The sequence below is a fragment of the Corylus avellana genome, chromosome 8 (assembly GCF_965113065.1).
Source record: "Corylus avellana chromosome 8, dhCorAvel1.hap1.2, whole genome shotgun sequence".
Classification (NCBI taxonomy): domain Eukaryota; kingdom Viridiplantae; phylum Streptophyta; class Magnoliopsida; order Fagales; family Betulaceae; genus Corylus; species Corylus avellana.
Genome location: NC_142497.1, coordinates 9,713,301 through 9,736,253, shown reverse-complemented (window position 1 = coordinate 9,736,253; position 22,953 = coordinate 9,713,301). Strand labels below are relative to the sequence as shown.

General features: G+C 35.1%; 2 protein-coding genes across 2 annotated transcripts; both read left to right on the top strand.

Annotated features, from left to right (window-relative positions):
* The first annotated feature begins 1,979 nt into the window (after window positions 1-1,979).
* On the top strand, window positions 1,980-9,729 carry LOC132164511 (Leucine-rich repeat protein kinase family protein). Its single transcript, XM_059575031.2, has 3 exons — window positions 1,980-3,437; window positions 5,438-7,003; window positions 8,852-9,729. The coding sequence occupies exons 1-3, from the start codon at window positions 2,534-2,536 to the stop codon at window positions 9,436-9,438; spliced, it is 3,057 nt and encodes a 1,018-aa protein (XP_059431014.2). The 5' UTR covers window positions 1,980-2,533; the 3' UTR covers window positions 9,439-9,729.
* Window positions 9,730-11,714: 1,985 nt separating this feature from the next.
* LOC132164512 (delta(12)-acyl-lipid-desaturase) lies at window positions 11,715-14,912 on the top strand. The gene is made up of 2 exons (XM_059575032.2): window positions 11,715-11,974; window positions 13,590-14,912. The coding sequence occupies exon 2, from the start codon at window positions 13,614-13,616 to the stop codon at window positions 14,760-14,762; it is 1,149 nt and encodes a 382-aa protein (XP_059431015.2). The 5' UTR covers window positions 11,715-11,974; window positions 13,590-13,613; the 3' UTR covers window positions 14,763-14,912.
* Window positions 14,913-22,953: the final 8,041 nt, after the last annotated feature.

The window sequence follows — 22,953 nt, the reverse complement described above, 5'->3', positions numbered from 1 at the left end:
GTCTCCAACGCATCTTACAAGGTAGGGCCATGGCCCATGGGAATGTATTTTTCATTATGGTATTTTTTAGAAGGACAAAGGAGAGAATGTGCTTTCATCTCACTTCCCAACTTTAAACAATCTTTAATTTCCATATAGAAAAAAAATCATTTCACGACAACAACATTCGGCGAAATGCGACAATATGGACTAAATGGGCCAGTGTGGGTTGGGATACATAATGGAAAAATGCCCTTTGGATACGGGTGTGGGTCTGCACGTGTTGGATTTATTAAATCATGTGCTTTTACTTCCTTTCTCCATAATAGTCTCTTTTTTACTATTTTTTTTTAAAAAAAATAAAAATAAAAATAAAAATAAATAATCATAGTGAGGCGATGAATACACTATTGAATTTGTGTGGAGTTCACACGAGTTAACAAATTTAATGGTTGATCTATTAAATTTATAGGATGAGATGAGAAAACTATGAAAAAATAAAATAAAATTTGACGTGAATCATTCATCTTTATTTTTTTGGTCTTATATGGTAACCTGAAATAATTGGTGTCAGTATCTTTGCCCATGTTTCCCCCATATCATCATTCAAATCAATCATTAGATTTGTAGACTTATGTGGACACCATATAAGTGAATGGTGAACCCCACAAATCTAATGGTTAATCCATTGAATTTGTAGAAAAATATGGGCAAAATATGTCAATTCAATATTAGATTCATTCATTCACTATGAAGATAGTTAAAAGATAATAAATTCTATCATTTATCTTTTTTTTTTAAAAAAAATTGTCATATGTAATTCTTACCATATCAGCAATAAAAAAAAAAAAAAGTAAAGAAAAAAAAATGATGGGTTTGCTCAATTTCATCGGATCAATCGAGCAAAGACCATTATGGCTTGATCCGACTACATACAAATATGTCAAAAAAAAGTACCTTTCTCCACACCCATATGTGACTTTTGAAATTATTATTAAATTAAAATCTAATAAAAATTCATCTCAAATTCAATGATAATTTTAAAAGTCAGTTATAAGTGTAAAGAATATGTAATACTTGAGTTAGAGAGCTACTTTTATACGGTTGTGGCAGAAAACCACCAATCACCATGTGACACATCATCAATTCAAGAAAATGTAAAATATTAAAGTGGAAACAAAACACCAAATCACACATGAAAGCAGCCACAAGGGGATGAGCTGGGTTGGCTCGCCGGCCACCCCCAGCCATGGGAGCAGCCCCCATGGCCACCTTTGGGGGGGGGGGGGGGGGGGGGGGGGGGGGTTGGGCACCCCAAGCCATATGGGGGGCTGCGCGGGCCACCCCTAGGCCATGGGGTGCCACGCGCCTCCCTAGTAGCCACATCTGGGGTGGCTCACGGCCACCCCTTATCTTAGGGTTGGTTCGTCGACCACCCCATAGGGTCGACGAAGAGAGAAGTGGAGGCTGGCTGCGTTTTCGAGCAACGACATCATGCGGAGGTGAGCGGCAACTCAAATGTGGGAGGAATAATATGAAAGGCATAAAACCCAGGTTTTATGCCATGACCGTATATAAGTTATCTCCTTGAGTTAGCATCTTTAGATTGTGATTTGTCTAATGAGTAGCATAACAAATAGGACAAGAAAAAGTAAAAAAAAAACAAAAAGAAAGAGAACCAAAGAAAAGGGACCTTTTAGGAGTGGTGAATTGGAAAGCAGAAGAAAACACAGTGCCTAAATGCATTGAGATCGGTAAAAATAAAAAAGAAAAAAAAGTATGGTATAATTAGTTGTTGCCCAAAGGCAAAGTCAAATAAAAAAAACTCAAGCAATGTGACATGGCACTCACAACGAGGTCCCCAAAGCAAAGTTGTCTGCATGTGAGCTTTTCCTTTCACAAATCATAACAAAATCAGCTACCACACCTACTGCACTGACCTGCTCCCTCCGCTCACTCTCACTCTCCCACTGCCTCCTTTGAACTTTCGCTGACTTCCCTCTGCTCCACTCGCTACACCCAAATTCCAGCTCCTCCCATTTCGCCAAGTCTTTTTCAGATTTATGACTTGCCCATCATCTCAGTAGCGTTTCTTTTTTTTTTGGAGGGGGGGCGAAACAGTCTAACAGAGGAAATACTACTCTGCCCATCTTTGTTTTTTGGCTTCTTCTACTTGTTGTGACTTGCATTGTCGCCGTTGGGTGATTCTGCGTGCTTCCCATCTTTCACCGAGCCACTCGTTGTTTAAATATGTAGGCTTTTTTGCTTACATTTTCCTTTTCCCTTCCAGTTCGTTGTCTTTCTCAGTAATGTTTAGCGGTTTGTTTGTTTGTTGTTTGATCTTGACTTTGTCCTGATTCGGTTTGCATTTTCCGCAAATGGGTTTCATTATTTTTACAGTTTTTAAGATTTGAAAAGCTCTATTTACTGAGCTTCTCCAAATGGTTGGTGTGAGCAGTGATTGCTTTCTTTCATGCTTTTAGCTATGCAATTTGCTGAACTTGCTACATTCTCTCTTTTAAGTATCTGAGAGCGGTCTCTGTCTAAGAAGGAAATGCAGGCAATCTGTTTGATAACATTACTTTTGGTAGTGATTGCATGTGGTCAATCAGATTTTGAAGCACTCTTGGAGCTCAAGAAGGGCATTGTCAAAGACCCTTCTGGGCAAGTTCTTGTTTCATGGGATTCTAAGTCCATGGATTCTAGTGGGTGCCCTCGAAATTGGTATGGCATTACTTGTACTCATGGCCATGTAACATCAATTACTGTAAATGATGTTGGTCTGGTCGGTGACTTTATGTTATCAGCTATTACAGGCCTTACTATGCTTAGCAACTTGTCAGTTTCGAACAACCAGCTTACAGGGACTATCTACAATATTGGTTTAATTCAATCCCTTCAATATTTGGATCTCTCACGCAACCTGTTTCATGGGTTGATACCACCTGGATTGGTGAATTTGAAGAATTTAGTGCATTTGAATCTTTCTTCAAACCAATTTGAAGGCATTGTTCCTGCTGGTTTCGGCAAACTACAGAAGTTAAAGAATTTAGATTTTCGGGGAAATGGCTTCTCTGGGGATATTATGCGTCTTCTGTCTCAAATAGGCAGTGTGGTTCACGTCGACCTAAGCAGCAACCAGTTTTCTGGTTCACTGGATCTGGGACTTGGAAGCCCGTCTTTCATTTCCTCGATTCAGTATTTAAATATTAGCCGCAATTCCTTGGTTGGAGAGCCCTTTGCTCATGATGGAATGCCATATTTTGACAGTTTAGAGGTGCTGGATTCTAGCAATAATCAGCTGGTGGGTACTGTACCACCTTCCTTTAATTTCATGGTCTCTCTGCGGATTCTGCGGCTTGGAAGTAACCAGTTAACAGGGCCTCTACCCGAAGCTCTTTTGCAGGAGAGTTCAATGATCTTATCTGAATTGGATCTTAGTCTTAACCACCTCAAAGGTATCTTGCTTTTAACAGTTTACTCCACTTTTTACATAAATTTGGTTTATATTATCTTTCTCCAAAATTTGGTATACAACTTTACAAAGAGTACACTTGTCTCTCTGTTTCTTTCTTTCTTTCTTTTTTTTGGGGCCAAAATGAACTACATTCGTGTGTTATATGTTCCATTTTAGTCTGCTACTGAATGATTATGCACATTTGGCTATACATCAGCAAAGACTTTTCTCTGAAGTAGCAGAATAAGTCGAGCAAAACAATTATCATAAGTACTGGGAAAAGTGTACTTTTTATTTTTTTTACTTCAGCTGTTTTGATAGAATAAGATGCCTTTTCATTTTCTTTCACACTTTTGAATGATAGTTTTTATTGCTTCATCTATCCTTTTGAAACAAGGGTAGAAACTAACTCTTATCCATGTGCCATTGATGAGGAAGGGCCCGCCCCTACATGGGAGGCCAGCCCAATGACGATGTTTTTGAGCCTTGCACGCAAGGGCAGAATTAACTGCCCCCCAAATTTCAAAAACTCCCCCAAAATTATATGTTTTTTTTTGGAATAAATCCTCTAAAATCAGTTTTTTACCACCCCCAAAAAAGCCTTTTTTAGTTTTATCTCCCCTTTCCTAAAATTCTAGTTCCACCCCTGCTTGCAAGTGCTAAGTGAAAGAAATTAACAGTATAGGGGTCACCATTGCTTGAATCAAGGACCTTACAGACAACCAATCTTTAGAAACCGTTAATCTCAAGAGCCTAAGCTATTAGGACTTGAGCCAACAATGTGTATCAAGCACACACTATCACTCAGAAAACTAAAAACGAAATGAGGAAATTTGACAAAATTTATTTTGATGTTTGAAGTCATTTTGCTGAAGTTAAATGATGGTACTTACGAATAGGGAGTAATTTTTTTCCAATTAGGAAAGGAAAAGGGGCTTCCTTGTTGCAAAATAACTATGAAGTCTATTAATGAAACTAAAGTCATATAAAGCACCATAATCCATTTCAATCCTTTCCTTCATACAAAAATCTCATGGCCATATTTGTATAGGAAAACCATATATATATACAAAAATTATCATAATCTATGTCAATCCAATTCAAAGTCATTTTGTCTTTGGAATTTATATTCTATTGTGCCTTTGTGTTTATGAAACAAACGAAAATTATGTAATGAAGTTGATCTGTATATGACTTCTGTAATTTAACTTTATGGTGAAGATTTGATATGATCTGCAAACTAAGTCATAGTTACATATGGAAAAGAGTCTTTGTTTATTTAAAAACAAAAATGTAGGATGAGATTATTGTCAGTAGTAATTTCCCAAGAATTTGAATTCAGCATAAGAATTATTATGATGATCTAACTGAGCAAATAACCTCTTTGTCTTGCTAGAACATAAAAATAAAATAAAATAAAATAAAGGAAATAGTTGATTGACCATTTCATCGAGAGTGGCTTCAATGCTCATATTCTTGTGCTTCACAATGGCTCCTCTTACATGACAAGATGATGTTAAATAGTTCTAGAACCTTTTCAGAAGTATACTATATAATATGTTTGTGGACTGCCGGCAATACTCGGAATGTTGCTATATGGAAAATGATGTCTTTGTGCCTTTTATGGTGTCTTTGAAGGGAAAAGAATAATAAGTGTTTTGAGGATCACGATAGGACTTTGGAGGAGTTGAATTCTTTTTTTTTTCAACATTGTGTATCATTGGACAGTTGCTATGTTTCTCCTTTTGTGGTGCCTTATGCTTTTAATGATATTTTGATTAATTATAAAAATTAAATAAAAATAAAAAGTATACTATATGATAAATCCAATTGTTGTGATCTGTTTCACTGCTCAAGATGGACTTTCTTCTGTTCTAGTGTGTCATTTCTTTGTTGATTTTTGCCCACCATTAATAGCCATCAACTAATTTGTATGATTTTCAAAATTCAGTAGTCCTTACTGCAATAATTGTAGTTTAAAAAGACTTATGTTCATTGCAGGTCCAGTAGGAAGTATCACCTCTGCAAATTTAAAGAAGCTTAATCTATCTTCAAATAAACTGTCGGGATCCTTGCCTGCTGAGATAGGGCATTGTACCATCATAGATCTGAGTAATAATATGCTTTCAGGTAATGTGTCAAGAATCCAGAGTTGGGGGAATTATGTTGAAGTCATTGAGTTAAGTTCAAACTCACTCACAGGAAGCTTACCAAACCAAACTTCTCAATTCTTGAGGCTGACTTCACTTAAGATATCCAAAAATTCGTTAGTGGGTGCTCTCCCACCGGTATTGGGTACATACCCAGAACTACAAGTGATAGATCTTAGCCTCAACCAGCTTAATGGGGTCCTCCTTCCAAGCCTTTTCACCTCAACCCATCTGGCTAACCTTAAGCTTTCAGGCAACAATTTATCTGGGTCAATACCTCTTCAAGAAATTGGAAATATTACTTCAATAGCTTCTGTGGAAGATTTGAGCCTGGTGTCTCTTGATCTGTCCAATAACTCGTTGAGTGGCCATTTTCCCCCAGGGATAAGTAAGTTTCATAACTTGGTATATGTTGACCTATCAAACAACAATTTAGATGGTAGCATCCCCAATGATCTTCCAGATAAGTTGAAAGGATTCAATGTGTCTTTTAATAATTTCTCTGGCGTTGTACCTGAAAACTTAAGGCAGTTCCCTGATTCAGCATTTCATCCCGGAAATTCTTTTCTCATTTTTCATTATTCACCATCATCTCCAAAAGATATTCCCCAGCTGAACCCAAGAGATCACAGGTCTCGTATGACAAATTCTATTAGAATTGCCCTGATCGCAGGTTTGGTTGGTGGCACTGCTGTGATATCTCTTATGTGCATATTGATCTATTATAGAACCCACTTGCAGGAATATAGTAGTAGTTCAATAGGAAATGATACTAAAAAAGGTGTTGCAGAAGGGAGTTCTTCCATTTCTCGTAGACTGGGACCCAACAAAAATGTGGACCCATCATTATCTTCATTTACATTTGATCAAGATATTTTTCCATCATCTCAAATGGGATCTGCAGATGATGCTGGGGACACTTCATCAGCTGTAAGGATGCCCAGGGATCTTGGCCATCCAGAAACAGTAACAATAGGGAAAGGAATATCTTCTCCTATGGCCCTCTTGTCATCTTCAAATCCATCACCTTCTAAAAACCAACAACTACCTGGTAATCCTGGTGTGCCAAAAGTTGGTTCTCCAGAGAAATTGGCTGGGCATTTACATCTGTTTGATGGTCCCTTTCTGTTCACAGCAGAAGAACTTTCACATGCTCCAGCTGAGGTCATTGGAAAGAGTTGTCATGGAACATTGTACAAAGCTACACTTGACTCTGGCCATATATTGGCTGTTAAATGGTTAAGGGAGGGAATAGTGAAAGGAAGGAATGAATTTGCAAGGGAAGTAAAGAAACTTGGGAACATCAAACATCCAAATTTAGTTTCTCTGCAGGGTTACTACTGGGGCCCAAAGGAGCATGAGAAACTGATTATATCGAATTATTTCAATGCACAACCTCTGGCACTCTATCTTCATGGTAAGATTATCTTTGCTTGTTTGATAGTAGGCATGCGTCCCAGAATCTTTTAACTGTTTTTCTTCAGAAATTCTATCCAAATGGTGACCTAGCCATGCGTAGGCTTTGTTATCTGATCTGCCTAATACTGGAATATGCTGGGCTCAAATCTGACTTGATCATATAGCCAAAGTGCTATATCATTTCGGGTCAGTGAAAGAGTTTTATCTTTCAGAAATGAACAATTGGTCAGATGGTTTATGTTATGGAATCTGATTGGTGCTCAACCAATTATATCTGAATGCTAATGTTCGTAGGACAACTGCATTACTCTGCCCATAATGATCTCTCTCTCTCTCTCTCTCTCTCTCAGATCAATTGGTTTTCTGGAAGTTTGCTATTATTTGGTAGTCTTTATGGGACAAGTATAGTCAAAAGAATTGCCTTCACAGTTTCCAGGGTAACAATTATCTAGTCAGACCATACTTGCCCTGTTCGCTCTCGGAAGCAGCAGTAACCACAACCACCATAACCTAGGGTATATGTCATTTGGTCAAATGGGCACTTACAGCCTATATATATATATATATTTGAACACACAACAAGATGATACTGACATTAGTTATATTGTTAGCCAAGATCTCAAGTGATGGGAGAATTGCCCAGTTGGTTCAAAGAACTTGTAATGTTCATAAATCACTATTCTCAAACAATTTTGTCTAATGTAAGGCAATAAACTCAATTGATCTGGATTCATCTGGTCATCTGAAAATTTGCCTTTTGTTTCTGGGTAATTCAAAATTTCAACTTTGTTCACTTGGGTTCCTAACTTTTGCCTTTTATAATTGCATGTAAAATATATTGTTGAGATTTAATGTGAATTTGCATAAACACAGACTTGGGATCTAGTGAGCTAGTACTAAGATCAGTAAGTGAAACTTAAATTTTAATAACTTTTGCTTCTAGGTTTGACCACTCTTTTATAATTAATCAAAGGAAAAAAATGATGGAAAAAGGTTGTGCATTTATTACTTTCTTCTTCCATTATAAAATTTACATTTACTGTCATTGATTCAAGAGATGGAGGTTAAATGCAAAAACTCCATCTTAGTCAGCCCCTTAATATGTCATAATCACATTGGAAACATATTTTATTACTCGTTAACAGTATTTTGAATATAAGTAACTGAACCACAAAAGTAAGTTGATTTCCTAAAAAATGAAAACCCAAACATTGGAAATACCATTGGAGATTTGAATTTTTAGAGAACCTACTGTATTTAGTGAAGTTACATTACACTCTACTTGTGTGTCTGGGGTTTATTTCAAATTGTGGTCTTCATTTGTGTGCACATAGGGAAATTTTTCACAGTTATCGTACTTTTTTTCTTCTTTTAATTTTAGTTTTTTACAATGTTTTTATTTGTTTCCATGCGCTATATGTTACATTTCTATAGTCTTGCACAACTTATTTACTAATTAATCAAAGTTGTGGACAAAGTTTAAAATCCCTAATCACCTCCTCATTCAGTTCCATTTGTATGGGAACTCTTAACAAGTATCGAGTCAATTAAGCATTATGAAAAGCAAAATAACTAGAGCTTTTCTAAGTTGGCACTTCATTTGCATAAAGCATGTATGGAGTCTGGTACCCTGAGTTGACTCCTTGCAACTTTGTTGGAAGAAATGTATCATTTTGACTGAGCTACATGTGATGGCCAGTTAAAAAGGACTATCTCTCGATGGCAGAGAAGACAGCCCTTCAACTTTTTTCTCAATGGATATTCTGTTCAAACAAATTTATTTTTTCTGGCTTTATTCCAGTATCTATACATGAACAATCTTTCACGCCTTCTATGCCTCCCACAGATATGGAGCCAAGAAAAGTGCCACCCTTGTCTCTTGGAGAACGAATTAGGGTTGCTGTAGAAGTTGCTCGATGTCTGAACTACCTTCACAATGAGAAGGCTATTCCCCATGGAAATCTCAAATCTACAAACATTTTGTTAGAAAATCCTAATCCAAATGTGCTCCTCACTGATTATAGTCTACACCGCTTATTAACTCCATCTGGGACAGCTGAGCAAGTACTGAATGCAGGTGCCCTTGGCTATACACCTCCTGAGTTTGCTAGCTCAAGTAAACCGTCCCCATCGTTGAAGAGCGACGTCTATGCATTTGGAGTTATCTTGTTAGAGCTTCTAACTGGTAAAAGCTCCGGGGAGATCATTTCCGGGATCCCAGGTGTGGTTGATCTAACTGACTGGGTGAGATTTTGGGTAGGAGAGAATCGCTCCGGTGAGTGTTTTGACAGGCTGATTCTGAACAGGCAGAGAGTGGAGCACCCTCCCAGAGCTCTTGATCACATGCTTCAGGTTGCCCTAACATGCATCCTTCCGGCATCTGAAAGGCCTGACATGTCAACTGTTTTTGAAGATCTTTCAAGGATAGTGTAGCAAAAGATATCACCAAGTAGAAACAAGCTCTAACTCTAGTTGTTGCCACTAACACCATTTGTTGGTTCTTTTCATTCCTAAACTGATTTTCTTTTCTACTGTCTTCTTTAGTTGTTTAACCTTTTTTTGTCAATTAATCCTGTGAATGACAATCTAGATAGATATTGTAACAGCTTGAGGGTAGGAAATAAAGTTCTTTGTAGATGGGAGAAATTAGTCATTTGGGAATGTAATTTAACTCTGAATTCTTGGTGCTATTTGATAAATTAAATCACCTTGCAAGAGGTTTTGCTGGGATGTATTATTTACTTTTGGGGTTCTTTATACAAAGGAGGCTTGATTATGAATGACAACAGTATGTAATATAAATATACTCATTGAAAGGTATAAATAACTTCTATATCATCTCACCTAATTAAACAGCAAGAGATTTTCACTGAACATATCACTTTTACAAGCATTATTATAGAGTTCTGGCGTTAGATAATTGTAAAATAAGATGAAATTTATTTTGGTTAACTTAACCCAAACAGTGTAATATCTCTCTTCTCTGACGCCGGGTAGAACTAAGATTGTTTTGACAGCGTATGATAGTAGGAGAAAGTAAGAATTAAAGATTGAAAAGAGAATTCAAGAAGAGAAAATAACAAATAGGGAAGAGAAAGACCCTAATTATCCTAAATAAACAAACAAATAAACAATTTTAAAAGACTTAAATTTAATTGAAAATTTAAATTAATCCCAATACGTGCGAGTAGTATTGGTTTCATGTCTTTTAATGATGCCCACACTTCACGTGTTTTACTTGGGCTGTGAAAAACACCCTTGCCATTTCGATCAGAGTGGAGCCGGTCATTTTTTATATAAGGGCAAAATTGTCAATTTACATTTTATTGGACAATTTTTCCCTTATGGTTAACAAAGGCTGGGACTGGAGACGATCTAAATTCTGCCCACATCTCCCTTACATGTACGGCCCATGCTCAACCCATAACTTTTTGTTTTTCTTTTGAGCAACCCATAACTCCTTTAACTCTGCATACTTCTGTCTTGTATGTGTAATGAAAATGCATGGGCCAAGTGTATCCAATTCTTTTCCTTTAACTCTGCGACCCAAAACGATTAAGTAAATTGCCAATGAAATGAACACTATGCATTTAATAGTGTACATTATGCTATATTATTATTAGATGTGAAATGAATACTATCAATTTCATTTCAAACGAAGAGAATCATATTTCTTCGTATGATTGACGTGTGAAGCTACTTAAAGCAGGTCATGTCAGTTAGTATGAAATGAATGTGATAAGTAAGTGTCGAGAGTAGTATTACTCTAATATTAACACTATTAGTTAAGCAAAGAAAATGGGGTTTAGAAATAAGTTAGAAAGCTTTATGAGATGTGGTCTCAATGCTTCTATATATTTATGAGATTAGCCTCATAGGCTGGATTGTAATACCTTGAAATTTATCCCCTAAAATAAAGGTGATCTCAATATTAAAGATAAGGAGAATCTTCAATTTTTTTTAAAGTCATGGAGTTGGGTAAATGGATTTAATGTGGCAAATGATGGAAATGGCTAGTTAAAAGTATAGTGAGTTAAAGAAAAAAAAGTCACATTGTTTTGGGCGCTCAAAATTGGATAAGCGACCATAAATAAAACTGTTTCAAGATCTTATATAATGATGAGAAAGAAAGATTTTAAAAGTGGTTTCATGATTTTTAGACACTTATAGAAGGAGTTACGATTTTTAAAAGTTGCCAGTGCCAAAGCAGAAATTTCAATCAAACAGAGCCACAGAATTTCGAGGAACTTTTGAGGTACTAAAAAGTTAGGGGTTGTTATGATTTTTGGATATGTTGTAGAACTTTGAATGAGAAAAATTTTAAATCAAATTTCATATCATTCGGAGTTAAATTGAAAGAAATATGATTTTTTCAAGTTTGATAAGTCAAGCTGTCACATAATTAAAGTAGCAGTGATTCGGAAAATTAATTGGATGGGTTAATGATCCTAGTTGGACACGATTTTTAGGTATGTGGTAGTCAAAAAAATTTATGTTCATTGAGGATTAATTATAAAGTTTTATGAACGCCAAGACACTCAAGTGCTAAGATGTAAGCACCGCATGCATAATAGACCCATTTGATTGACACAACATATGCTTCTCTTGCTTTGTCGGTGGACACTTGGCAAAACATACTTGAAAGTTGAAACGAAGTTGGGTTATTTTCTTAAAAAATACTTGGTTTGTCGCTGGACACTTGGGTCTAAGGTGTCAACGTAGTGAACTCTTGTAGTGAACTCTCCAAGACACTTGTAGTGAACTCTCCTGCTGGAGAGTTGAGTGCATGTGGGACATTGGAAAACTCTTAAGGGGAGCAATTCCCCCTCAATTGCTCACAGCTCAAGTGAGCGTGAGATGAGAGAGAGAGCCCCGAGAGGGTCTGCTGGAGAAAAGAAAGAGAGAAGAGAAAAGAAGAGAAAGAAAGAAGAGGAAGAAGAGAAAGAGGAAGGATAGAAAAACTCGTAAGGTAATTTCTTAATCTCAAGCCTTGTGATTAATTCTGAAGAAATTTCGGATGAGCTTAGTTGATTTTGTTGACTTATAGGTAACATACTTTGATTTCAAATTTTCGGTAATACTCATTGGGTTGTTAACTAATCGAGTAATTGTTACGGGTTTCGTTATTCTATGAGGGAATTGGTAGATGAATTGATTTGGTATTCTAATTTTATATAGTCAACCACGTAAGTGGGTTAAGGTTAAATAGTCTCGATGAAAGGAAAATAAAACATTTTTATAATCTCTCTTTATAAACTAAAGTATAATGATATTTTTTTGAATGAGACATTTATTTTATTGTGTGCAGTGATGCCTTATGTTTTATGAAATGAAGAAAATGTATCTTTTATGAAATAAGAGCAAGTGAAAAAAAAAAACCCCAAAAATCCCGACACAAATTATCTATTAAACTTTTAAAAAGGTTGGAAATTTTATGGCTCATATTTTTACCAAGGGTAATATGACATTTACTACAACTTAAGGATTAAGATCTTGTAGTTCTTGAGTTGTAAGGAAATGATTATAGTATGTATTGTTTTAAAGTTTTAAGGTTTTATGATTCTGAAGTTTGTTTTAATAACTTTATTGCTTATGAGGTTATTGAATACTAGCACATTATGAGTTTGTGATTTCATAATAATGGGAGTTTGTAGTGCTTTGATGATTTTATGTTTATGTGGTGAACATATGGTAGAAAAATAAATTTTTTAATAAGAATATGTTACAAATGCTCCCAATTGCTCTACCTTTAGAACTTACCTTGGGTTTGCAAGTGGATGGATTTCAACGGTAGTTTGCATTAATATAATAGATTTTTTTTTTTCTCACGTGTTCGTGATTCTAATGGACCTCGTAAATTGAAGATGTAGCTACCTATCAAGTGAAATTAATGGGAATTTTGTATCTATTTGCTTGTGGTTGTTACCTACTTTTTGCTTGCATATAATTAGGTGCTTTTGTATATATATACTTCCCGAATTTTGAAGCATTTTTATGCTTTTAATGATATTTATTGTCACTTATAAAAAAAAAAGAAAGAAAAATGGTATGGTCCATTGAATGTGATTGGGGTGGACCTATAAATTGCCTTCATTTTTATTTGGGTTAATGTTGATGAATTTCCACATTTTATCCCCTGAATTCTCTAATTTTTCTGTAGAGATTAGTATATATTGAATTGGGAAGAAGAGTAATGTTATATACCACACATATATCATATAAAATTGAAGTAACAAATGTCTAGTAATCATTCAATATATATATTTTTAACGACCGGTCCAATAACTACTATTTGGCCTTATTATGATGTAAGATGTTTGTGTAGTATTCAACATTACTCTTGGGAAGAATTAGGTTTCCTGTAATTGGGTGTCCAAATTGCCACCTCATAAAAAAAGTAAGCTCATTTACCTCAAGTAGGCTTTCCTTATGACAAATGAGTCCCGCAATCCTTTTCTATGAGGTGCTATAATTGCAAATGTCCAAATCATAGGGGATATGGATCCAAATACTATTAATATTATGTAGTGTGTTTTTTTTTTTTCCCTCAAATTTACTCTCACACCTAAGTTGATTTTCTCCAGCATTGGACATAGCCTCTGTAGACAATGGGAGCTAGAAGCCGAATGCCTGCTACCAACAAGCCTAAAGAGCAAAAAACACCCATCCAGCGAGCACCACACACAAAACCCCCATTCACTCTTAGCCAACTCAAGAAAGCCGTCCCACCCAATTGTTTCCAACGCTCTCTCCTACGCTCGTTCTCATATGTTGTTTATGACCTCTCCTTAGCCTTCCTCTTCTACTATATTGCTACCTCTTACTTCCATCTCCTCCCTCACCCCCTTTCCTACTTGGCATGGTCAATCTATTGGGCTCTCCAAGGCTGCATTCTCACCGGCGTTTGGGTCATCGCACATGAGTGCGGTCACCATGCCTTTAGTGACTACCAATGGGTTGATGACATGGTTGGCCTAACCCTTCACTCTGCTCTTTTAGTTCCATACTTTTCATGGAAGATTAGCCACTGTCGCCACCACTCTAACACCGGCTCCCTTGACCGAGATGAGGTGTTTGTCCCCAAGCCGAAATCCAAAATGCCATGGTTTTCTAAGTACTTCAACAACCCACCAGGTAGGGTCCTCACTCTTTTGATCACACTCACTCTAGGCTGGCCCTTGTACTTAGCCTTGAATGTTTCTGGCCGACCCTATGATCGTTTTGCTTGCCACTATGATCCCTATGGCCCCATTTATTCCAATCGCGAAAGGTGTCAAATATTTGTCTCGGATGCTGGTGTCTTTGCTACAACTTATGTGCTTTACTACGCAGCAATGTCAAAAGGGCTGGCATGGCTTGTATTCATTTATGGTATGCCATTGCTCATAGTGAATGGCTTCCTTGTATTAATCACCTACTTGCAGCACACTCACCCTGCATTGCCGCACTATGACTCATCAGAATGGGATTGGCTTAGGGGGGCATTGGCGACGGCGGATAGAGATTACGGAATACTGAATAAGGTTTTCCACAATATCATAGACACCCATGTGGCTCACCATCTCTTCTCTACCATGCCTCATTACCATGCAATGGAAGCCACCAAAGCAATCAAGTCAATATTGGGCAAATACTACCAGTTTGATGGCACTCCAGTTTACAAGGCAGTGTGGAGGGAGGCTAAAGAGTGCCTTTATGTTGAGTCGGACGAGGGGGCCCCTAACAAAGGTGTTTTCTGGTATCAGAGCAAGCTGTGATATTGGCTGGATAGAGCCAAAGAAAATGTGATTAGTAAGGTAGTGTCTTTGGTCAGTTTGGTGTGTTAAGGAACAAATAATAATAATTAGCGACTATGAATAGTTATTGTTAAACAAAATTCACCCTTATGTTTAGCAGGAACTTTTCTGGCTACACTTTTTTTGCAATGAAAAGTGCATATTTTTTAATTGTTATATTGTTTTGACATTACTCAAGCTTCAAAATTAATATCACAGAAAATATCCAATGTCGAAGGTTTCATTGTAGGTTGAAAACTTTATATTGAGGTGGCGAAACCTAGAGAGGATCCACGACTATCACTATGAGAAGAAATATTCGAAGGTGGTCCTGGAAATCGAGGCAGTCAGGTGAGAATCACGTGGCGAATCCCCCAATACTTGTCTCCGAAACCTTTGATGAGTGTCCGGTGATTTTTCAATACAGAACAAAACCATTCATGCCAGAGTTAGTTTCGTCGTTCATATCAATTTCTTTTTTTCCGGAGCAAACAAACGCACGAGACTTTCCATGCTCGTCCAATATCACGACTCTTGATGAAATTTAATCACTCATTAATGCAATGAGTTTTCGCATAATCACTTCACAAATCACAAATGGATGAGTGATAAAAAATCATGCATATATATCAACCGGTGTGAAATTGGTGTAAATAGTTATATATATTACTCTTTGACAATCTATGCAATACTTAATAAACTTAGCTATTTTCTCCCTCAAACTTTAGAATAATGTTATATACATATTTTATCTCACAACGTTGAGATAATAATCCTAACTAATTATTGGGATTTTTTTTTTTAAAAAAAAAAAAAGAGTATTAATCTAAGAGTTGGTTGAAATGAACACCTCAATATTGTAGGATAAAAATATAGTTTTTAACATTATTCTAAACTTTCTATTTCAGGACAAATTTAGAGAGGGCTAGTGGGGGTTAGCCTATAAATTTGTTAAGAAGAAACATTTTTAAGTCAGTTTTTTTTTTTTTTTCTTTTACTTTTTTACTTTAGCCTCTAAAAAAATTTAATAACTCAAGGGTGAATTCTTTCCAACAAAGGGAGAATGATGTAAGGTGAGACCTACCCCCTACAAGCATTATGAGGAAGGTCATTGCTTGAGTTTCATTCACTAGCAACTCGTATGATGAGAGTGTGAATTCGAGGGCGAATTTTCTCTAACCTGGGGAGGATGATGTAGACCAGAAAGCTAGGGATTTCATAAAGAGGGATGAGACATGACACGTAAATTGAACTCACCAGAAATCATGTCCAGACACAGATTCGGATAGTCTGGACACATCTATGCTTTAGCTTGTGTTACTTTTTAATTATTTGGTGCCCGTCCGGATGGATGTATGTTCTGTCCGGACGGCCCACGTAGATTTAGTAAAACCGAGTTATTTCGTATTACTATTAGGGTTAGGAGTTTGAGGGCCTATAAATACATGTTTATAGCCGTAAGAACGTAACCTTTGATTATATTTGAGTTTTTATCAATAAGATGTCTCAGAATTGAGTTTCTGTGGTGAACATATGAGAGAAGAATAAAATTTTTAATAAGAATATGTTACAATTGCTCCAAGTTGCTTTATCTTTAGAACTTGGGGCGTTTCATGGACCCCTAGGTTTGCATGTGGATGGATTTCAACAGTAGTTTGCATTAATGTATGAGATTTTTTTTTTCCTCACGTGCTCGTAATTTTAATGGACCTCGTAAATTGAAGACGTAACTACCTACCAAGTGAAATTAATGGGAATTTTGTATCCATTTGCTTGTGGTTGTTACCTACTTTTTGCTTGCTCCTATATAATTAGGTGCTTTTGTATACTTCCCGAATTTTGAAGCATTTTTATGCTTTTAATTATATTTATTGTCACTTATAAAAAAAGAAAGAGAAAAGTCATATGACCATGGTATGGTCATTGATTGTGATTGGGGGCAGACCTATAAATTGCTTTCATTTTTATTTGGGTTAATGTTGATAAGTTTCCACATTTTATCCCATGAATTCTCTAATTTTTCTATATAGATTAGTATATATTGAATTGGGAAGAAGAATAATGTTATATACCACACAAATATCCTATAAAATTGATGTGACAAATGCCTAGTAACCATTCAATATATATATTTTTAACAACGACTGGTCCAATAACTACTATTAGGCTTTGTTATGTTGTAAGATGTTTGTGTGGTATACAATATTACTTTAGCCTCTAAAAAAATTTAATAATTCGAGGGCAAATTCTCTCAAATAGGGGGGAATGATGTAGGGTGGGACCTACTAATGACTACTATTAGTAGTCATTAGTAGACTGGTCCAATAACTACTATTAGGCCTTGTTATGTTGTAAGATGTTTGTGTGGTATACAATATTACTTTAGCCTCTAAAAAAATTTAATAATTCGAGGGCAAATTCTCTCAAATAGGGGGGAATGATGTAGGGTGGGACCTACTCCCTAAAAGCGTTACGAGGAAGGTCATTGCTCAAGTTTCATTCACTAGCAACTCGTATGATGAGAGTGTGAATTCGAGGGAAAATTCTCTCCAATCTGAGGAGGATGATGTAGACCAGAAAGGTAGGGATTTCATAAAGAGGGATGGGATATGGCACGTAAATTGAGCTCTCTGGAAATCTTGTCCGGACACAGATTCGGGCTATCCGGACACCTCTATGTTTCAACTTCCGTTGCTTTAATTATTTGGTGCTCGTCCAGATGGAGGTATGTTTCGTCCGGACGACCTGCGTAGATTTAGTAAAACCGACTTATTCCGTATTACTATTAGGGTTAGAAGTTTGGGGGCCTATAAATACATGTTTATAGCTGTAAGAACGTAGATTTTGATTAGATTTGAGTTTTTATCAATAAGAAGTCTTAGAGTTGAGTTTCTTCTTTATTTTTCTTCAAACTCTAGATTGACTCTACGGTTTTGAAAAAATTTCTTAGATCTTTGATAGACTCAAGATCTAAGTTATATTTATCTATTCTTCTTGCTATTCTACTTTACATCTCACGACGTCACGCTGCATCAGAGAGAGGATAGAGAGATATATATGGCCATGCATGAAAGAATTATGAAACTGAAGTACTTGATGGAGAGACAGTATGACCTGGAAGGCTGACACAAACTACAAAGGGACAATACTTTACATAATGTAACAAACAAAAAACATCATTGAGATTTGAGAGTTTGTGTGAGAGAGATTTTGAACGTATGTTGGGATTCCGATTACAACCAATAATCCAGTCAGACTCATTTGAAAAATATTCTTGCTGGAAACGCTAGAGAGAGATCATGCTCATTCATATGAAAAATGTGAGCTGCCGTAATGAATCTGGAAAAAAAACATTGTCAAGATATAGATAGGGAGAGAGAGAGAGAGAGACAAGCGTGGAAGAAGAGAATCAGGGTTTCATGCAAACAGTACAAAGAAGAAGGAAAGCATGGGATAATCAACTTCTTCCTCTCAAATCATATTGGGTGACTTGAGTGAGAATGAGAGGCCTTATTTATAGAGATTACAGCTTGCAAACGTAGAAATCCTTACATGGAAGGCCACAAGTAAAAAAAAAAAAAAAAAAATTAAATAATTATTAGCAATTTTATTCTTATATTAATTATTGTTATTTTTATAAGAATGCAATGTTATATACAACATTTTTATTGTACAACTATTATATAATGACTAATCCAAATGTTGATTGGAACTGTCACGTTAAAATAGTTATGAGATAAAATATAATTTTTAACATTACTTTAAAAATAAAAGTTTAAAATATAACACGGCCGAGAAAATAAAGGGACAATTTACTTTTCCCTTGCTTGCCTTTTTTGTTTTTGGCCTTTTTGCATGTTCTTGTTTGTATAAGTCCCTTTTTGGCTTTTAGGCTGTCTTGTTTTTGAATGATTCTTTTGGATTCATTATGTTCTTATTGATTTTTGAGATAAATGTAAAATTGGTCCTTGTGGTTGGCATAAATTACAAATCACTTCATTTGGTATAAAAAATAATTTATAGATCATCAAGGTATGCCAAAATGACAGTTTACCCATTGAAATCAATTTTCGTTAAGTAAATTAACAAAATCTGTTATTTTGCCACGTCATACCCAATCAAAACGCGACACAAGTTATTATTAATTTTTGACTTTCAAAAATGACAATTAGGATTTTTCACAGCATTTTTAAAACGCCAACTAAGATTACACGCCAACCCTCACTCCACGACATATTGTTCCAGTAAATTAACTTAATCTCTTATATCCCCAAAATTTTACTTTGTGCGTAATCCTCCATCATCTTCCTCAGCCGTTTCACAAAATGCGACCATCAAATTCTCGTAAAATACTCGCAAATCTTGGCGATGAAAATGAAAATGAGAGAGGGTTACGCACGAAGTAAAATGTTGGGGATAAAAGAGATTATGTTAATTTACTCTAACAATATGATGTGACAAAGTAATAGATTCTGTTAAGTTACTTAATAGAAATTGATTTTAGAGAGTACACTCTTATTTTGGCCAACCTTAAGGACATATAAATTATTTTTTATATTACAAGGAGTGATTTGTAATTTAGGCCAGTTACATGGACCTATAAAATATTTGTTATACCATAGGGAGTGATTTGTAATTTAGAGGGACCAATTTTACATTTATTCCTTTATTTTTTTTTATTAAATTCTTGCTCATAAAAAGAAAAGTGACAATTTACTATTAAAATCATAAAGAAATTCAAACCTAAAAGAGTTTACTTTTCTTGTTTTTTTTGTTTTTTGTTTTAATTTTTTATTTTCTGTATACCTGGATTAAGTTTGATAAAGTGGATCACAGCTAGCTTGATATATAATTGCAAATATCATTTGACCAAGAGCATCCAAAACCCAATTCAATTTTTCAAAATCTGATCAAAATTATGCAGATGACATCATCAAGTCAAACATATAATTAGGGGTGGGTAGATTAACCGGTTACCGATTACCGGCCGTGTACCGATTTCAACCGAACCGATATTAACCGTAACCAATATACCGATATCTTTATCGGTTAAATTTTTTATACCGGTATGCTTATTGGTTCGGTTTGGTCCGGTTAGAAATTTCATATCGGTTAACTGTTTAACCGATATAAACCGTTAAGTAGGGATGCCAAAACAACGTAGTTTTGGGATTATATATATACCTATGTAACCTTATCTTAATTTGAGTTTGAGTAGGTTTGATTTTTTTTTTAGTGATGGCATTGGATGAGATTTCTTTGTCTTTGGTGAAAGCATTTTTCATTAACTAGTTTTGTTAGTCTAATTAGCATTCATTATGTTAATTAGTCCATTTGCTTTGAAAAAATGTATTTTATAATATAAAAAAATAAAAAATAAATAAAAAAGTAGTTGTGGATCAATATAAAAAAAGTGTCAATTTTTAGCCCAAAAAACAAATATTTGGGTCCCAACAAAAAGTATTTGGGCCATAAAACAACTCATTTTTAATAATTTATTTTAGCCCAACAAAAAGTATTTGGGCTCTCAAAAGTTAAAAAAAAAACTCATTTTTGTCCCAACAAAATAAATCAATATAAAGCCTACGGTTAAATCGGTTAACCGGTTTAACCGAACCGTTTAACCGTGTACCGTTATAACCGATAATTTCGGTTAAAATTCTTATTGGTTCGGTATCGGTTAATAAACCGTTTAACCGAAAATTATCGGTTAATAACCGATAAGAGCCAAAACCTGACCGTTTTGACTGATACCCAGGCCTACATATAATTATAATTATGTGTATATATATATACATATAAAATCAACATATTAATCTAACAAGTATTTCATCATTTTAATTAAAATTAAGGGTTAATAACTTTTTTTAGTATCTGAGTTTGTAGTTTTTTATTTCTTTCCACCTAGGTTTTCAAGACATTTACAAATGGTACCTAACCTACGAAAAAAAAAAAAAAAAAAAGGCAGTTTGATACCTCCGTTGGGTTCCGTTAGCCCAAACTAACGGAATGCCACGTGTCGTCACAGAAAAATGCCACGTGTCCTTAAAAAAAAAAAAAAAACTTAACCTTTAAAAAAATGAAAAATTCATGGGGTAGTTGACCACCCCATTTTGGCCAATGGGGGTGGCCGGCCACCCCCATTTTGGTAATTGGGGGTGGCTCCCAAGGCTAATCTAAGGGTGGCCGAACCACCCCCAAGTGAGCCACCCCCAATTACCAAAATGGGGGTGACCGGCCATCCCCAATGGCCAAAATAGAGTGGCTTGCCACCCATGAATTTTTCAATTTTTTGTTTTTATTTTTATAGGTTAGTTTATTATTATTATTATTAATTTTTAAGACATGTAACATTTTGATATGGTGATAGGTGTGACGAAGTGTAACATAACCTAACGGAAGTATCAATTAAGTTGGTCTTTTTCCGTAGGTCAAATACTATTGTGATTGTTTTAAAAACCTAGATGAAAAAAAATAAAAAATTACAAATCCAAATATAAAAAAAAATTATTAACCCTAAAATTAAATAATGATCGAGCATAATATTATAGCTAGAGCTATGGCTCCTCAGTCCTCACTATTAATGAATTAATAATACAACAATGATTAAAGATGAAAAGGTAGTATCCAAAATAACTTATCCTCACCAAAAGGTTTCGTTTCCATTGGAGGAGAAGAAGATCAAAGCTTCACTTGAGCACTAGAAAATGATTTTTTTTTTGGCGAAAATTCAAAGCCTGACCATTTCTTGAGAAAAATAAAAAATAATAAAGAAAATGGTTGGCCGGATGAAAGCATATTTAAGAAATAAAGAATATAACCCATTTTTGTTTCTTTTGTTTTTCGGAAATATATTGAATTAAATAATAATATAGTGGAACGTTTCAACCATAGTACCATACACACACAACACAAGTGCTTCTAAAGGACAAGGAGAAATAAGTTACATTAATGTAGGAATGAGGAAGACGCCTGCATCTGTTTTTGAAGCTTAAATTGCGATTTTTTTTAAATACTTAATTGTATTTTTAAAACTTATATTTTTGGATAAAGTCTACTTAATCTCCTTAAACTACGACCCAATGACAATCTACCTCCCAAACTATCAATTGCGATAATTTACCTCTTAAATTATCAAAACAATGACAATGTACTCTCAAATGCTAGCAAAATGACAAAATTATCCCTATAAAATTTTTAATAAGACAAAAATACCCTTACAAATTTGAAAAAAAAAAAAATTTACTATTTTTTGTTTTTATTTTAATAAGGATAATTTCGTCATTTTATTAAAATTATGAGTACATTGTCATTGTTTTGGTAGTTTGGGAGTAAATTGTCGCAATTGATAGTTTGAGGATAGATTGTCATTAGAGTGGTAGTTTGAGAGGGTTAAATAAACTTTACCATATATTTTTAAATCGTAAAACCAAACAAACTTTTACTCAAACTGTATCTCAAAGGATCAGGAAAGCCAAAAGCGTAGGGTCCGTTTGGCAAAGCTTTTTTTTGCCTTTTTTACTGTTCACACAACTTTTCCTTTTTAAAAAAATAACATCAAAACATTATAATTTTTTTTTTCATTTTTTAAATCACATAATCACTTTTCACTATTATTATTCAAATAAAAAAAATTACTACAAAATAAAACTTTTTCATTTTTCGGTACAAAAAATTCAAAATTTTATATCAAATCCGCTACAGTATTTAAGGCAAAAATGCTTTACCAAACCAACCTATATGAACAGGACATTGTGAAGCTAAAAGGCCAATAATACCAAAAAAAAAAAAAAAGTAAATCCCATTTAATTAATCCTTTATTGTATCAAACCTAATTAAGTTTTATTCATCCTTCTTTAATTAACGAATACTTTTATTTCCTTAATTTTTCAAGATTTTGCGGTGCTTTGCTGTGTACTGTCTCAAACACATCTGTATGTGACTGTCACAGACAGTTGGCCCAAAATATATTTTGGTAAAATTACGGTTTAATCCACCCGCCACTAATCGAAAATGCGCATATCCATGTACAAACCAATTAAGGCTAACACCGTCTTTTAAGACATCGAGGCGCGTCTCTCGTACAAAACAAAACCGTGTGCGCTCGCCAACTGCCGAACAATCAAATTATAAGTACTCTCTTTTCACACACGCAAACGCGCACGCGTTTGAC